Source organism: Grammomys surdaster, unplaced genomic scaffold, assembly GCF_004785775.1.
Source record: "Grammomys surdaster isolate TR1022 unplaced genomic scaffold, NIH_TR_1.0 125604, whole genome shotgun sequence".
NCBI classification, from domain to species: domain Eukaryota; kingdom Metazoa; phylum Chordata; class Mammalia; order Rodentia; family Muridae; genus Grammomys; species Grammomys surdaster.
In genome coordinates this window covers 1,322,675-1,341,805 of record NW_021620447.1, presented here as the reverse complement: position 1 = coordinate 1,341,805, position 19,131 = coordinate 1,322,675, and the positions used below count along the sequence as shown (strand labels likewise).

Genomic DNA, 19,131 nt, shown 5'->3' with positions numbered 1-19,131 from the left:
TATTGTCTATCTGGAATTACTCTACACAGGGTATTGTACACTTTTACAACAAGCTATGGATTTCCAAATAAACATTGGTGTCCTCTGTGATGATACTTTCAAATTGAATCCTAGAACACACATTTTAAAAAAATAATATTCAACATGACCTTATAGGTTTCACCCCAGAGGAGCCGGGATGTGAAAATATATGTAATTAAATAAACATAATCCAACACATAAACAGACTAAAAGACAAAAACTTCATGATAATCTTATTAGATACAGAAAAGACCTTTAACAAAATCCAACACTCCTTCGTGATAAAAATTGTTAGTCACACTAGGGATACCAGGAAGATATCTCAACATTACAAGGACTATTTACAGCAAATTTACAGTTAAGATCAGCATTAATAGAAACAATTCTATTAAATTCATTAAATAATTCGTTTAAATAAATTAAACAAAAGATGTCCACTATTTCTATATATACTCAACCTACTACTTGAACCCTTAGCTAGTACAATAAGACAACTGAAGGAGATCAAAGAGATACAAACAGGAAGGAAAGGAGTCAAATTGTCCTTTCTTATTATTTTCTTCTTTCCTTTTATCCTCTTTTTTCCTCCTCTGTGAGACGGAAAAGATGGAATCCAGCTTTGGAACTTTTGCCGCGTCACTCAACCAGTCTGTAGGGACGTTGGCTTCCTGCACTTGAAATAACGTTCCCTTCAGAGGTTAGAGTGGCAGCTCTCTTACAGACAGACTAAGTCACCTGAGACCAGGAAGTACACAGGTGCCTCAAAACATACCTGCAGTATCCACAGAGCTGATTCAGACAAGCCATGGCCCAGGTCCAGAAAAAAAAGACAGGAAGAAAGAAGGCGGCTCCGGTAGTAGAGAAGGATGAAAACAGCAAACTTGAAAGTGAGAGAGTCCAGAAACTAGGAACGTATCTGAAAACAATTCCAGCTGCCAAGAAGAAGTTTAAAGGTCTCCCAAAAAGAAAAAGGTCTCCAACAAGTTCCGAACTGTTATCAGATCCAAAATACAGTGCTTCCAAGGAAGGTCCATTTGGTTTGGGCCCTCTAGTTTTCCCTCGTTTACAGCGTTTCAACAACATTGATTCATTCATGACTGTATACTTTGTGGCAGCCTTAATTCATGGTAAGTTGAGCCAAGTTACTTTGGTGAAAGGCTTCACTGAGGGAGACATGAGGCTGATACACTGTGGGATAGAGAAGGTGGATGATTTCTTACTCATTTTCCAAACATGAATGAAAACCAGTTAACCCAATGCCTTTAGTCATTTGCTCCCTGCTTGGCATTCTACACAGTGGATTACAGCTTTAGAACTGATGAGAAGGTGATGTTTCATTAGTGCATGTTATTTAATGATCAACTTAAGTTCGGGTTGAGTCTTTTCGAGATTGAGATAAAATTGAAAATAGCTCTGCCATCATGATTTCTGCTCACAAGTTTGAAACATTCTGAACAAAGTAGCGTTCTGCTTGGAGTTTGTTTCTTAATCTTAGAATTGAGGGCTGGTGAGACTTCAGGTGGTCCAGAGCACAGGACGAACTACACGAGTGCCTGTATCCATATGTTGTCTGTGCCCGCTTCCTTTTCTTTCACCAATTTTTTTTAGTTATACATATTTTACTAATAATTTTTGGTAATATGAAAATTCTCATTTTGCCTGTAGTCCCCAACTCCATTGATTCACTTCTGAACTCACTTTAATTTACAAGTGGTCCTGATAACTTGGAAACTACATTTGTCCGCTACATTTCTCACACTTAGCTATTGTCAGTGAGAGGCTGGGGCAGTAGGTACCAAAGGTGTAGGCAGAATCTTCTGTGGTTTTCTGATTCGGTGGTGATTTTGGCAGCAGAAGCAACACTGAGTGATTGAGGTTCTTGGAGGAGTGATTGAGGTTCTTGGAGGTAAAGTAGGGGACAGATATTCTATCAGCAACAATCCTGAATGTTTCACCTGCACTGTGCTCCTGTGTCTGGCCCTGGGGCTGTAGACCGGCAGGGGATCAGTTGGTTCTCAGAGCTTTAGGAGCTTTTGGAAGAGCCTATGGATTCCTGGATCCCTGCAATCCAAGGAGTGTTTGAGGAAACTGTGCAGCAGCAGCAATGTTTGCTTTAGCAATGACATGTGCTCCTGCCACTTTGCAGACATATCATGAGTTTGAATTTGTAACCATTTTCTGTTTTCACTCCAAGAAATGAAATCTTTCTGCAGCTATTTCTTATATCACATCATTTTCCCCTTCTATGATTGTTCTCGTTTTTTACATGCTGGATGGTGATTCTACACAGATAATGGTATCATTTATTTATTTCATGTTCTTTAGAATGATTTACATTGAATGTATACATTAATTATTTTTGAGATTGAAAATACACAGAAATGTAAACTTCAAGCACAGAATGTTAGCTATGGAACAAATTTATATTGGAAATCCAAGCTGTGTTTCAAATGTCTTTATAGTTTCAATTTAGAGAAAATAGGTAAACAACCATTCTATTATTTATTAATTCTTCATAACTAGAACATAATACATTTGAAGTGATGACATGATTTCAATATAATTTTTCTTTAAAAGACCACTAATAGTAGTAGTTAAAATAGCTTCTCATATTCAGAAAAAATTATCTCATGGAATTAATGAATTTATTGTTACTATATAGGTTTTACTAATTTGTATTGTTATAAAATAAATTTAAATCAATATAAATTACAGTTTTGTATGAATGATGACTATAATGCTTATCTGTTTTGTCTATTAAAATGCATTATGTTGCCTTTTGTCTGTCTTTGACTTTCCAGGTGTTATGTATGCTTTGTCTGATCTGAATATGACACTCTATGAGTCTAAATTTTTACTGTCCAACCAAGAGACATTTATAATGGATATAAGTGACTACTTTTCATCTTTCCTGGTAGCAATATTGGTAGCGCACTTTGGAGGTAGAGGGAACAGGTCAAAATGGCTGGCAGCTGCCTCTGTTTTATTGGGACTTGAATCAATTTCATTTGCCTTTCCTTTACTTAAATATGAAATTTTGAGTACTGTTGAAGAAACTGAAGGTGAGATTTTTCAAATATACTATCATATCAATGTTCATTTAAATCATTGGTTCAAGGAATTTACAGTAGTTCATGATGTATATCTTGTTGCATTTCTTCTGTATTTGTTTATGCAACCACACTTAATAACTATTTGAAGCTCTCTGATTTATCTCTCAGAACAAGCTGAGTCTAGGAAGCACTATTTGGGGATAACTTTACAATTATTTATTTTATAAAATTTTATGTATGTTATAAATCTACTGAGAAGTCTAGAAAATCATTTTATTTTCTATAAGATACTTTAATTATTCTCTTTTTTTCTCGTTACATAAGCTCAGACCCACATAAGTTCAAATACAGGAGTAAATTTACACATAATGAGGGGATAACTGGAAAAGTTACCCTTTTCCAAAGTTAGATGCTACTCTGAGTGCCATTTGAATCTTTAAAGACAGTAGCTTTGTGATACAACAATCTCTCGCTATTCCTAGTAAACAAGAACTACTTGTAATGTCTTTGGAGTATATTTCTAACACTATTACCTCAGATCATGTACAGACTTATATACACATATAAAGCTGGGTTTTAACAAGACATGATGTAAAAAAGATAAGTATCCATGTGAATATGTAAATGAATGTTTTTAAAGTTTATAATGCATGATATATTTATGATGTTTACACAATATTACATTAAAATTAGTTGATATGAAGCACAAATAATATTAAAGTGGTTACATACTATATAATGCACACAAATGTAAGAACTGTGTATCATACATGTTTTTAAAGTGACAATTATATTTGTAGAACTGACATTTGCTTTAATGAAAAGATGGCTTATGAAAAAAGAAAATGAAAAGCATTTCCTTACTTTGGTCTTTTAACAGTATTCTGGTCAGAAATAGTAGAGTCCTCAAGAACTTGACTTGATAAATACTAAAATTTCTAGTCAGTAATTAAGAACATGCACTATCCTTGCAGAGGACCTGAGTTTGGTTTTAACCATGAGCGTCAGGCAGCTAGGACCCACACATAACTACACTTCTAGGGGATCTGATACTCTATTCAGGTATCTGATGACATTGGCTTACATACATATACACAAGCACAGTTTAAAATGTAAAACTGAATTTTTAAAATTCTATTATCAGTGCTGAAGAATCACAGCAGTATTTTTTCTTCCTATTTAATATTTTTCATGTCATCTATGCTTTATAAATTTTGTTCTACTTGGAATTATGTGCAAAACTCGTTTTGACTGTACACTCATTTCAGCTTATAGAAACACACACTCACAGACAGAAAGACATACTCACAAATATGCATACATACACACACATAAAGAGATTCTCCATTTGTTTATCTTTACATCTCCCATTATTGCTGTCTCCTAATTTTCTTTTCTGCTCTTTCCTTTTAGTGCTTTCTTGATTTGACACTAGGTTCATTTTCATTACCTGTTCTCTGAAACTTTTTGGTATAGTCAGTCCACTGCTTTCTGTTTTCTGTTTGTTATCTGTTATATGCTTGCATCTCTTACTTACAATGATGACAGGTTCATGTTCAACTCTCATATAGAATATGTGCGACTCAACAAACATGTAGACATCATACTTCACAATATATTAAACAATTCAACACAAACTTTCTCCCCAAATTCATATGAATACCCATTCTATATTGTCATCTTGGTTTTTCAGAACTTTATATAAAGTGACCATGCACATATCTATCTTAGCAGGTGTACTGAGCTCAGGTTTTTGATGATATCCACCAGTGGTTCGTACTTAATTAGAATGAAGGCAAACCTCTTTTGTATCATTAGGACCAGTGATATTAGGTATCATGAATACCAGCTTTCCCTGATTCTCCTAGATGCTACTTCCCATCATTTGCAGCTAGTTTTCTATCTGCCAACATGACCTATCAAAATCTTTCAAACCTCCTTTAGTGAGTGCTCTCAGCTATTTTATCTCATTCTCCTTTTATCTCCTGCTTGGAAACCTTGGAAATGAATCATGCACCTTCCCCTTTCCCTATGCCTGGTGGCTCTTGAGTCCTATGAAGAATCTGCTGCTGCCAATAGGAAGTGCTAGTTTCTTGACAAAGGGGTCTATTCATGTGAATATCATCATAGTCCACGTTCTGTTCTAACCTTTGGGTGTACTTTAGGCTTTCTTACTAAACTCTTAAAATATCCTACGTTGGATGGAAAATTATGTGATGTAGGAACATTGCCTTAATTTCTTAACCATGAAGTTTTACTTTGGCCTTCTCTTTTTTTTTTTTTGTATCAGTATTATTCCTTTTTCTCTCCAGTGAAAATGAAAGGACTGCTCTCTAGTGATCTTTCTGTGTGCTCCTACCTCATCCTTCCTTCCATTTGTCATCCCCTTCAAGGTCCTCTTCTCTGTCAGTTCTCATTAGTGATTAAACACAACCAAATTATTCTCCTTCTATTTTTAATTTTTGCATGCTTCTCAACTATTTTAATTAAAATGAAATGACATGACTATTGTCTTTCCTTTTCAGTCTCCCAAACCCCCACTTGTCTCATCTTCTCAAACTCTCACATATTGTTCCCGCCTCCAATCCTTTATATTTCCACACTTAGCCACTCTCAAATTCATTGCTGCTTTTTGTTTATAAATGGTATATTTTAATTGGGAAAGACAGAGGGATTAAATTCCATAAAATATTTAATAATTTATCTCTTTGAGTGTGTTTCATGTATGTATGTATGCACATTCTTTGCGAGCTGATGTCTGCCAAATCAAGAAAGGTTGTCAGATTTCCTGGAACTGGTAGTACAGATGGGTTTGACCTGACATTTAGCTGCTAGAAACATAATCCAGGTCCTCTGCAAGAATACTCAGTTCTTTGTGTTGCTGAGGACCTCTGCAGCTCCAAGTCCTTCTCATTCTTTTTATCACCAGTTGAAATATTTTCATACATGAGTATATGAAAGACCACTTCATGTTTCTTGATTTTTTTTACACATTTCTATGGTCAATTTCAATGTGATTTACCTAAAGTGTTATAACAATTATATCTGTTAAGTCTTTAATATAAACCATGCTGTTTACTATAACTAAACCTTATGTGTTGTGAAATTAAACCTTTAGTCAGTATTTATGGTATTGAACACACCCCACTTCTTGATAGTTTTTCTTTGGGGGTTTCTATGAATGCTACTTACATGTTAAGTTACTTATAATGTTCAGTTTCCTTCATAGACAATTATTTATTATTGTTAAGATTAAAAAAAATATTAGTTAGTGGAAAGCTGAGAAATGCGATCCTTAGGAGTAAGTAGACTAGTAACATTCTAGAATAAGACAGAAGGAAATGGACTCAAGATGTGATTTATGTTTTATGACTATCATGAGCCTGAAGGACTTTCTTGAGTCTATTTAACATGAAGTCAAGTTGGATTTCGAATGCCACATGGTTTTCATCTGCCCTAAAAGTATAGCTAGAGATCATGAGTGATAATTTGACTAAGGTTGTAATTTTACTGAGAGTTTGCACGTTGCAAAAGAGGGAAAAATATAAAGAAGTGTCAATGATAATTACAGAAGAAACATATACAGGGCCACTGAGATAGTTAAGCAGGAGCATTCCAACAGGAGTTTTAAAGAATTATGTGGATCACATACTAAAAGACTTTAGCCGGAAAGATTAGAAGAACAAGAATTTAGAAAGTGTGACTGTTATAGGCTCAGCCATAAATGAGTTCTACGAGGATCACAGAATGCTGCAGAAGTAGAGGCAGAAGAAGGAATAAGCTTAACAGGGGTAGAGGGGTATGAGAAGTAGTGTGAAACATTGAATTTAGGCATGAAGAAGCCAGTGTAATCTTGAACTTATGGAAACTGTTAGTATCTGTACATCAGTTACTCAAGATAGAAACTATGAACAACTTATCATGGAGGGAAAATTAGATCACAGGTCACCTTGCATTCCTATATATACAGCTAGAGAGAGAGAGAGAAAGAGAGAGAGAGAGAGAGAGAGAGAGAGAGAGAGAGAGAGAGAGAGAGAGAGAGAGGGGGGGAGGGGGGGGAGGAGGAGGAGAAGTGGAGGAGGAGGGAAGGAGGAGAAGGGGGAGGAGGAGGAGGAGGAGGAGGAGGAGGAGGAGGCAGAGGCAAAGAGACAGAGTTCCACAATAGACTAGTAGAGACCCTGGCAAGGTGCCCAGGCTCCTGTGAATAACCGTTCACCTGTCATCCAGTAAACAACTCATTGAAGAGTAAAAATAAAATGATCATGAATGCAGAAGAGGGAACCAGTTGTAAAGCGGAACTCAATTCTAATAGTGCATTTGTGAGGCATACAGAAATTTTAAAGATTGTATTCTATAGGAATTCATCATATACATGTATGAAAATGTCACTAAAAATCCTTGAAATCAGTATGTATTTTAAAAAACAAAAGTAGAGATATATGATTAGTTAAATCACAATTTTAGAACATCTTCCCTCTTTCCGCCAAGTTATATATTGCTTCATAGAAACTATTTACTTCATTAATCTTTTTGGTAGCCATTTAGCTGTGCCTTCTAGCTTTGGTCCTATTTTGTGTCATTTCAGTTACGCCCTCCTGTCCAGAAATTAGTATCTACTAGCCCTCCCTGGTTGTAAGGCATGATGAGAAGTGTACCAATAGATTAGAAAGGGGAAATAGATATTGGGGTAACAACCTAGCATGCCATGGTCCCTCTCTGATCACACAAATGTCTATGGATACCCTTTTACTGATACATAAGACGTGCCCATTGCTTAAATCCCAGAAAAAACTTCTTAGGTATTGTCCCTCTTACCATTCCTTGTCTTTTTTCTTTCACATCTAAATAAGAAGTTACCTCCTGCTGAAGGTTTAGGACACTGGGCTTACTTGAAGACTTAGATAGCCACAAGATCCTACACATCAATGTTGTGGTTTCCTTGCCAATAAAATCATTTTAAAACCTAAAAAAAAAGAAAGAAACTATGTCACATACCTTTTCATTGGTGTAATAAGTGGCAACCTTCACTTTATTAGTGTTTCTACAATAACATTTTAAGAACATATGTTAGTTCCTGGACAGCCAGGGCTATACAGAGAAACCCTGTCTAGAAAAACCAACCAACCAAACAAACAAACAAAAAACCAAACAAACAAACACACAAAAAAGAGTATGTTAAATTTCAATCATGGTGGTCATAGTAAATATGGTTTGTATCATCTGCTTAGTTCTGCCAATCTACTAACAAGTAGGCACAAACCTCATAACCATGTGAATAAGAAAATTAAGAAATAACTTGTGGTCCAAAGGAATTTAAAATCAAATGAGTAGAGAACCACACAGTATCTAAGGAAATCTTTATCACTTTCATATACTGTCTCACGATATGTGTGTCACTTCCAGTATTCCCAACCATTTTCTTTTATTTTGCAATTTCTATTATGAATATAATCATGAATTGATGATATGACAACACTCAATGTAAAGAGATAATAAGAATGGTAGTGGTTTCAACTGAAAATTATTTGTACATTACATTTTGAACTCAATTCAGTAAAATATATTTCTTATCTTTCAAGAGTTATGCATAGAAGAAAGACAAAAGACAGACAGTTGTGGTGGACTGAAAATACCTTACAGATCAATATGTATCTATTTCTACATCTTCTCGCAGTGTCTCCATGGAATAGCAGGGATGCCAATTTATATTCTTGGTGTGACCTTCATTTTTGACCATGTCCCCACATACTCAGCTGGCTTGTATTTAGGCAAGTTTGTTTTTAATATGTACTCCCCATTTTGAATAATTGTCGGATATCTGTGTGGTTTAACTTATAGGTAAGTACTGTTGGATCTGTGATGACACTGTGCTAAGGAGTGATGACTTGTTTCCTAACCTTAATTTTACACTGATACATCTAATTATGAGATCTTGAACACTAGAAAAATCATCTTAATGTCACTGATAAGATTTTGAGAAGTAGAAATTCTTTGTATGTTTTAAGTAGAAAAATTTTCTCTTTGTCTCTGTTTATCTTTCCCTGAGAGAGTGGGGAAGGGATATGGAGGGAGAAGACAGAAGAATGTAGAAAGTTGGGGAAAAGAAGATAGTTGAATACACTGTACTCTTTTCCATTTACAATGTTATATGTAATCTGTGTCCTACATTAAACAGGCATTGATTCAGCCCCAAATAATCTGTCTAATCACCTGTATAAATTCTGGTCCTTGTCAGGCAGAATGAAGAAGTATTTTCAGGTCAATAGTAGACATCATTTTTAAGACTATGCACTTACTTTGTACTTATTTTGACAATGTTTCTACTGGCATACTAAAGGCAATGTAATTTATTTATGTTACATTTAATATAGAGATTAAATAAGAGACAATTATGTTCATAATTAAGTTATAGGAGTATCTAACACTTGAATATATAAGAAGATATGCCACCCACTTATACTGTTACACAGGAGTCTAGGTGGTTCTCCAATGTTGTTTTAGGTATGATTAACATTAATAATCAGTTAACACTGAGTAAAGCATATGACCTATGTGATAAGAACAGGCCTCACTCAAGCAATGCAGAATCCTAACAGGGCAGACTCACTGTTCGCAAAGAAGCAGTGATTGTAGCTCAGGACTGGCATCAACTATAAGGCTACCATCAACACTTGCATTAATTTCACACCAGCCTGCTCTTTTATATAATTTGAAACTTGTTAGAAAAAATTCCAGAAATATTTTCAAGAACATCTCTCCCTCTCTTTTATGCACACTCCCATTTCTTCCTCTCTGTCCCTATTAATCTTCTCTCTATTAAGTAATAGAGAATAGAATAAAATATACATATATATGTATATATTTATGTATGTATCTCGCAGAGAGTTTACCTATATTTTTGTATGACCAAATTTGATTTTGAAGCTATTTGATGTTGTGTTCATTTTCAAGCTATCATGGATGCTGCAAAAATGATGGGATACACTCTGGGTTATACAGTAGGAGGAAAAATTCTTAAGCATAAGAATGAAACGTTGGATGCGGTGTAAGTCATACTATTTACTTCTCTGTTTAGTTTATGTTGTATAAAATACTTGTTGAATAGATATATTCAATAGCTTCGAAATAATATGTGTAACTCTGGGTGGTGTGTGTGTGTGTGTGTGTGTGTGCGTGTGTGTGTGTGCACATGTATAGTATACATATGTCTTTTTACTGTTTGAAATATGATCAAGATCATTAGAAGTTCATTAACCTTTTATATTTTCTTGTATCAGATATATCATTTGTAAAGATCTTTAGTATTTTAGTTCTTCATATAGTGAAGCTACTAACATTTTATCAGACAGATAATTGGAAAAACTGTTTAACTGTTCCTTTGGCTGCTGCTTTGCTTGACAGATGCTCTGCTTGCTTTGCCTTATTTTCAGCTTCATTCAGAGGATCCATTAATTAATTATTTGTCTTAGTGTCTTTGCTCTCAGAGTCCTGTCAGAAAGTCCTCTCTTGTGTCAGTGAGTTCAAACCTATTTGGCCCTTTCACATCTCTGCAGATAAGCGTATCTGGTTTTATGTGGAGATCAGCGATCCATATGTAGTGGAGTTTTATGTAGAGACAATTATGGATCTATTTGTATTGTTGTACTTTCAGCTATCCAGTTTTACTACCAAGATTTTGAAAATATTAATTTTTCTCAAGTGTATGTTTTTGGCTTGTTAGTAAAAAAATATATATATATTGTCCAAATGTGTGGAATTAGGTCTGAGTCTTCAGGTAGATTCCGCTGATCAATATATCTGTTTTTATACCAATACCATGCTGCTTATACCAATAACAGAATTCGTGGACGGTGATAATCAGTAATTTTTTCGTTATTCAGGATTGTTTTCTTTGTGTGTGTGTGTGTGTGTGTGTGTGTGTGTGTGTGTGTGTATTCATTTGAAACAGAGTTTGCTTTTATTTACAAAGAATAATGTTGAAATTTTGATGTTTTTTGTTGAATCTTCAGTTTGGTTTTGTTATGATCACTATTTCCACTAGATTAATCTTTCTAATCCATGAATATGGATGACTACACAAGTTTTCTACCTAAGATATTTTTATGTTATTATGAAATGTGTTGCTTCACTGATCTTTTATCCTGTTTGTAATTTGGATATAGGATGAGTTCTTAGTATTCTATGTTGATTTTGTGTTCTACTACTTTGCTGAAAGTGCTTATTGGTTGTTGAAGTTTGTTGGTGGAACCTTTAGAAACTTTATTTATAAAACATATATTCTACAAATAAAGATTATTTGAAGTCTTCCTTTGCATTTGTATCACTTTGATCTCCTTCAGTTGTCTTATTGTTATAGGTTAGACTTTAAGTACTAAAATGAGTAAGTGTAGAAAGAACTATTTGTTCTTGTACCTAATTTTCATAGAAATGCTTTGAATTTCTTTCCATTTAGGTTGATGTTGGATGTAACCTTGATGTAAATCACCTGTATTATGTTATTGTGGGTCTTTTATATTTCTAGAATATCCAGGACTTTTATTATAAAAAGATGTTGCATTTGTCAAGGTCTTCTTCTGTATTTATGGTAATGACCATGTGGTTTATATCATTCACTCTGTTTATGTGGTTAACTATATTTATTGAATTAAATATGTGGAATGCTATCTGCATCTCTGGAATTAAGTCTACTTGATCATGGAGGATGATCTTTTAAATATACTCTTATATTCAGTTTGCAAATGCTTTATTGAGAATGTTTACATTTATTCGTCTATAACTGAAAACCTACATTAACGGTAGTATCTTTTTTCCTTTTTTATTAGATATTTTATTTACATTTCAGATGTTATCCCCTTTCCCCATTTCCCACCCCCCACACAGAAACCCCCTATCCCATTTCTCTTCCTCCTGCATCTGTGAGGATGTGCCCTCACCTATCCACCCACTCACTCTCACCTCCCCACCCTTAAATTCCCCCACACTGGAGGGTTGTGACTAGCTTTTAAATTGTAAAACTTAATACAAACTCAGAAAAATAAACATCTTGATTAGAATTTCTGAAAATCAAATGATAAAGATCATGATATTAAGACAATTAGAACAGGGCCAGCAAGATGTCTTGTAGTACAGAGATGCTGGACATCAACACTGAAGACTTTTCTTTAGAAGCCAGGTCCCACTCGATAGTACAAAGTCTTGCAATTTGTACTCTGAGCCCCTTCTATACCATATGCATGAACATATACATGTATGGAAAATTTAAAAAATAAAATTTGATATGTACTTCACAAAGTAATCAACCTGTAATAAATGGCTAATATATTAATTCCTCAATGTTACAATGAACAAAAATATTCATTAAAAATAACTTCAGGCCGGGCGGTGGTGGCGCACGCCTTTAATCCCAGCACTTGGGAGGCAGAGGCAGGAGGATTTCTGAGTTCGAGGCCAGCCTGGTCTACAGAGTGAGTTCCAGGACAGCCCGGGCTACACAGAGAAACCCTGTCTCGAAAAACCAAAAAAAAAAAAAAAATAATAACTTCAGTTGAAATTAAAATTTTGTAAATATTCTATCCATAAATGGATTCTTGGAAAAAGAATTTGCCCATGTAATTTGGTCTCTGAGCTCCACAAACATGTCCTAGCACATGTTGAAAGTGCACAATTGTTTTTTAAAATTGAATTATACTCAAATCTATTTTCTGATTCTGTTAGTCATGTCTGCATGATATGTATGAAGTGCCTGCAGTATTGATTCCTCTGAAACTTACATTACAGATGATTGCTAGCTATGACATGTGTATTGCAAACAAAACCCTGTTACCTGCAAGCACATTAAGTGCTGATAATCTCCGCTAGGCATCTTTCAATCTCCCAGCTAAGATATTCCATGGATATGGAGCTGAAAATATTTGTAATAGAATATTCATTGACTACTTTAGATGTTTTTACCTAAATGATTCAAGAAAACAGACAAGCAAAAAACCCTTGGTAATTTTGAAAATTATACTATTGGGCTCAGCATTGTTTAATGAGAAGAGATACTGATAGATTATAGTCATTCTGTGAGACAGAAACTTAGCAATCACTAGCACAGGGTATTTCATGTCCTCTCTGTACTTTTCCAGCTGCGAAGCTTTGTGAAGAACAAAAATAGCCTTAAGAAAGAATGCAAATGAGTCCTATAGAAACACTGGAGAGACCACAGAAGTAGCTAGTACACTTAGCACAAGGGGCCTGAAGGAAGACTTGCAGATGTCATGTGACCTCAAGAGTCATATGCCTTAAACAAGAAAATTAGTGCAACCTAAAGAGCAAGGTTTCTTGTAACAAAGGTCCAGGTGTAAGATTACAGGAGCCAGAAAAAGAAACAAGTCTTGGTTTTCCAGAGGCACAGATTAAAGGAGGAAATCTTTAAATAGGAACAAGAAGGACTGTCTGCTGTCTGAGTCTTGTCACTGAAAATGGAAGTGGGGAAGTGAGGCTCTGATGGCAGGAAAGACCAAACAGTAGCACTGAATGCTGACAACTGGCTCACATCAGCAAAGCCCAAATTATTAGTGACAAATTACAAATGACTGCAAATTAACAGAAAACTCTCTCATTCGCCCAACAAATTATGGTTTGTTTTATAAGTTCTCCTAATTGAAATTTTTTATCTTTCTCCATTAAAGTCAAACTCTTAACAGCTTACATCAACAACAGAGTCATTGGGGAATATTTTTTTTGTTTGTTGCTGCAATCTCATTTTGTACATCTTTACCGTTGTTCTGTTTTCCAACTAGTCTACCTGGTGAGTATAAAAAGAATACAATTAGTTACAACAATTTTTACCCTCAGCTCCTGTTCTTAAAGCATAGATAAACTACCTTTCCTTATGAATATGCTTTTCCTAGTGCTATGGCTCTGTCACAAAGAAATTGCATGATAATCTTGTCATTTTTTACCACATCAAGCGATATCACATCCAAATATCATATTTAAGAATATATTTTCATTAGTATATATTTGTGTTACTAATTATCCTTTTTATTAATACCTTTATCATTAAAGTGCACAGGTGTCCTTTATAAATGAAGAATACTCAAATCTATTTACCCTTGTCTGTTAGATTCTCTAGTGTAACAAAACTTTCTCTCTCTCTCTCCCTCTCTCTCTCTACCTCTCTACCTCTACTTCTCTATCTTTAACATCTCTATCTCTATCTTTCTCTCTCTGTCTCTATCTCTATCTATCTAACTCTATCTCTATATCATCTCTCTCTCTCTCTATATATATATATATAATATATATATATATAAAATCTATCTATACTTCTATCAATAACTAATTATATATAATTACAAATATATATATTTCATTAGAATGACCTAAAAGCTCTGGAGTAGCTAACCCAACAATTTCTGTCTATCTAAGAACAGAAGGTCACAATTTGTTCAGTCCATGAGTCAGATGCCTCAGTTGATATTTACTGAAATATGCAAAAGTAGGCTCTAGTGCCAGTGAAAAAATGGACTTGCTAGTGGTGAAAGCAAGAACAAGCAGGGAAAGACAAAATGGGTTGGGGAAAGTTCTGAATGTTCAGGTTCAATTCTTCAAATATACAAAAGAAAATGACGCATGAAAGTACAATATACATAAACACTTGGGACGCAGCTCAAACAGTTCTGAAAAGGAAAGTTCATCACTAAAGAACATAGGTTAAAATCTCAATTTTGTTTTGTTTTATGTAGGTTGAATTGGGTTTTTTGTTTGTTTGTTTATTTAGGATGAGGTTTCTCTGTATAGCCCTGGCTATCTTGGATCCTGCTGGCCTTGAACTAAAAGTTTCATCTGCCTTTGCTTCCTGAGAATTAGGATTAAAGATATGTGTCACTACCACCTGGCTAAATAATCAGGCATTAAGGAAATAACAATAAACATTTGAAGAATGTTTGGTATCATTTTTATTATGAAAATACAAACAAAAAAATGCACTGAAATTCCATCTCCATGTGCTCAGAATAGCTGTCATGAAAAGAACAGATATTAAAGAGAATGTAGGGAAAGAAAAACCATTACTCAATGCTCATGGTAACATCAATTTCTATAGTTACTCTGGAGATTCTTTCAAAACAATTCAGAAAATAAGAGTCTGTAGAGATGTTGTAGCAGTTGATAATGCATACCACTCTTGCAGAGTTTGGTCATAATTTTCTGTACCTGTGGGCTACACAGGCAATTGTTTATGTAAAAATAATTTCTCACACACAAATTTATAAATAATTAGAATATTTTTTTAAAAAACTGAAAATAAAGCCATTATATGGCCTAGTTATATGATTCTTCAATATGTATGCTAGAATATCTGTGTGTTTTTCCTTGTTGCCTTATTATTTACAGTACCTAAAAGATAGAAGTAATCTAGATGTTTATAAATAGTTTAATTGGAGAAAGAAAATATAGTACCTATGCACAATGGAATTTTATTCAGCTATAAAAACGTTAAATCATGAGGTCTAGGATTTCTTTTGTTAATTCAAGCCAGTGAAATTCAGAAAGTCAAATACCAATTTTTTTCTACCATAAGTAGGATATAAATGTAAAAAAATATATATGCATGTACACATTCATGAATGTAGTATGTATCAGTGTGTGCATGTGTGAAGGTGTATTGTGGGTGTGACAACTAGAGAAGTGATGAAGTGGTGGTCTGAAGAGAGCATAAAGGAAGTTGGATAGACAGCAATGAAATACAGATAATACATGAGCAGAATGTGAGACTCACAGGGAGAGGAATAAACAGGGTGGGTGGTCATGACATGTGGGAGAGCAATAGGGAGAGGGAATTAATAAGAACAGAGTGTGATGACATATATGCAAGAAAAAATAGTTATGAAGCCAACTATTTTATATGCTAACCTAAAGTGTTTAAAATAAGTCTTTTAACAACTTTAGCAATCAGAGAAATGGTAAGTGAAACTCTTTTGAGATTCAATCTCTCACCACCCAGAGTAGCTGTCATTAAGGAAGTGCCAATGAGGCATCATCCAAGAAAAGTGAAACCTTCATTACTCTTACTGCACTATTCACAACAACTGTAATTTAAAACCTGCCAGAAATACAACAACAAATTACTGGATAAGAAAATGTCTTATCCAGGGCACTTTTCTCAAATGTAAAGAATAGTCACAACATTTGCAGGAAAGAGGCTGTGATGGCAGGTATATGTATGATATAAAGGGCACAAGGGGCTGCATGAGAAGAAAAGATAAGAGGGTAGGAGAGGGCAGTGAGTAAGATCATGCCAATTGAGAAAGTCAAATGATATGTGTACAAGAATGGAAATGTCATTATTACATTCATTAATATTATTACTATTACATTATTACTATATATTCTTGCACAAATTTCAAACTTGGTAGTGACAATGTATTACCACAAAATACTTTGTGATACATAAAAGTTGTTTTTAGAGGGGCTATTTTTGAACTGTGTCATCAAATGTTAATTAGTTAATATGGCTATTCAATTCTACATTAAATTAGGAATTTATTCAGCCATAGAAACCATATTTTAAATGTTTAAGAGACATACTTAGTAGCTAACTGTAGAATGGGGGGAGTTCAAATGTTAGAAATTTTCATTGTCTAAGAACTGTGTTTAGGAAAACACTACTGTTGAAGAACTTGTATTGTAAAACACACGTTCATTTTATTGTGCTAAACATAATTCACTTGTCATTCCATGACAAAATGCAATTACTTATAGTGTGTACAAATGCATGATGTATATATTCATATTGACTTGCAGATAAGAAAAGATTGTTTTCCTTGTCACCTATAGGTGCACACAGGTTAAGACTTTCAAAAAGAAAGGAACCTCCCACCTTTGACAGGAGACTTAAAGATAAGGAAATTGGACCTCATTGGAAGGATTTTCTTCATGCTATTTTGGTAAAGTAAAATATTGTTGTTAACATAATGTTTAAGTTGACCTGTGTAATTTTTTAATTGAGTTAAGAAAAGATCAGCGTGTTTGATTTAAATTTGGGTAAAAGTTTTGGAGTCTCTTAAATTAGTCATTTTCCTTATAATGAAAAGAAATATCCCCCTTATTTGATAATGCTAAAAATCCTTTGAATGCTCAAAACCAATGATGCACAAGTATAATTTTTATTTATTTTTAGTTGGTTTGATATAATTTTAGGTTTAGTCTCTCTTAAAAAATGAATATGACATTTAACAAAATTACATTAATTGGAAGAACTCTATGTGTCAACACATATTCCTCCATGCACATAACACAAATAAAATCACAATATTTCAAACAAAATCCTTTGTTTCTGTGTATGATAAACAGAACTACCATTGGAACAGATATCATGATATATAGAATCCCTTTAAAATATCTAGTCCTACTCGGAGTAATGTTTCTTCCTCTTATAATATTCTTTCTGGCATACAAGTTGCATGATCATAATTTTCACATACACATTACATTCATTTTTAGAGAATGAACACTGTGAATAAAACTTCAAAAAGTCTTCAAAATAACAGCAATTGAATTTTCCTAACTCACATTAGAATTGTATCTCCATCTTCTCAATAACCAATTAAATTTTTTTCTTTCCTGAAGATATTAGTTGTTGAATTGCTCATTGTTCTGCTCAAACCATCCCTCTCCTTTTAACAATATTTTTATTTTTAAATTAAAATATAATATGGCATTTTTCTCTCTATCATTCTTCCCTCTTTCCCTTCCCATGTATCCTAACCCCCTTGGTCTCAGCTATAGAAAGAGCTACAAGCCATTAAGGAATACTAAGCAAGAGAAATAACCTTCAATAGAGATGAAGTCCCTATTGCTTTTAAAGAATTTATTAGCTATTTGTATCATTCATAGATCGTTCCTCTATATCTAACATCTCTGGGTATAAGGACTGTAGTTTATTTATCATTTACTTGACAATAAAACTCTGCATACAAGCAATACACAACTATATTTAACTTTCTGAGTCTGGGTTACCTCACTCAGAATGATATTTTTCTACTTCTATCTATTTGCTTGCTAATTTAATGGTGTCATTTTTTAACAGCTGGGTAATACTGTATTGTGTAAATATATCACGTATTCTCTATGCATATTTCTGTTGAGTGACATCTAAGTTTGAGGGAGACAGTGAAGAAAGGTCAGTGCTGGAGATGAGGTTGGGTTAGATCTTTCTTTTTAGACAATTCTCAGTACAATTTCCTAGACCATTTGTTAATTGGGTTGTTTGCCTTCTTTAGGTTTATTTTGCTCTTTGTATATTCTGACCAGATGTCACATATATAGTAGAGAAGGTTTTTTTTCCATTTTGCAAGCTATTAATTTTAATAATGGTACCTTTTGCATAAAAGAATCATTTTGATCTTGTAAGAATCCACATCACTGTTATTTACATTATTTCTCAAGTCTCTGAAATCTTATTTTAAAATCTCTTTCTTTATCTTTAAATGTACTCCTTATTTTATCCTCTAGTAGTTTCAGTATTATACCTGAAGGTATAATACTGGAGAATGTCTTTGATCCATTTTGTAACTGATATTTGTGTAGGGTGAGAGACAAGGTTTAAACTTGATTCTTACACTTATAGATGTCCAGTTTTTCCAGCATCATTTGCTGAAGATACTACCTTCTCCAATCTGTGTTTTGGGGTTGCTTTGTCAAAAGTAAAGTGGCTATCGTTTCATTGAGTTACATATAGATGTTCTATTACATTGATCAATAGGTTTTTACCTGGCATGCTATATTTGTGCCTGTTCCATCCTCTTTTATAATATGGCTCTGTAGTGTAACTTGAAATCGTCTACACTGATGCCTCTTCCCATGTTCTTATTCTCCATGGTCGTTTGGGCTATCCTTGGTCCTTCTTACTTCCATATAAATTTTGAGAATTTTTTTGTTTGCAACAGTTTTGTGTGTGGATTATATTGACTTTTTCAAGGTAGATGTGAACAGGAGATAAGTTCAGTGTATGGGTGTATGGACTATCATTCATGATGTGGTTTCTGCTAAGTGGATAGTATATATATAT

At 34.1% G+C, this 19,131-nt stretch overlaps 1 protein-coding gene across 1 annotated transcript in view; it reads left to right on the top strand.

The window, feature by feature from the left end:
- Positions 1 to 826: 826 nt before the first annotated feature.
- LOC114638527 (solute carrier organic anion transporter family member 6A1-like) overlaps positions 827 to 19,131 on the top strand; it is a 66,285-nt gene continuing 47,980 nt past the window's right edge. The window contains 6 exon segments of the mRNA XM_028787041.1: positions 827 to 1,148; positions 2,823 to 3,083; positions 8,654 to 8,842; positions 10,026 to 10,119; positions 13,763 to 13,866; positions 16,899 to 17,008. Of these exon segments, the coding sequence (XP_028642874.1) occupies positions 827 to 1,148; positions 2,823 to 3,083; positions 8,654 to 8,842; positions 10,026 to 10,119; positions 13,763 to 13,866; positions 16,899 to 17,008 (1,080 nt within the window).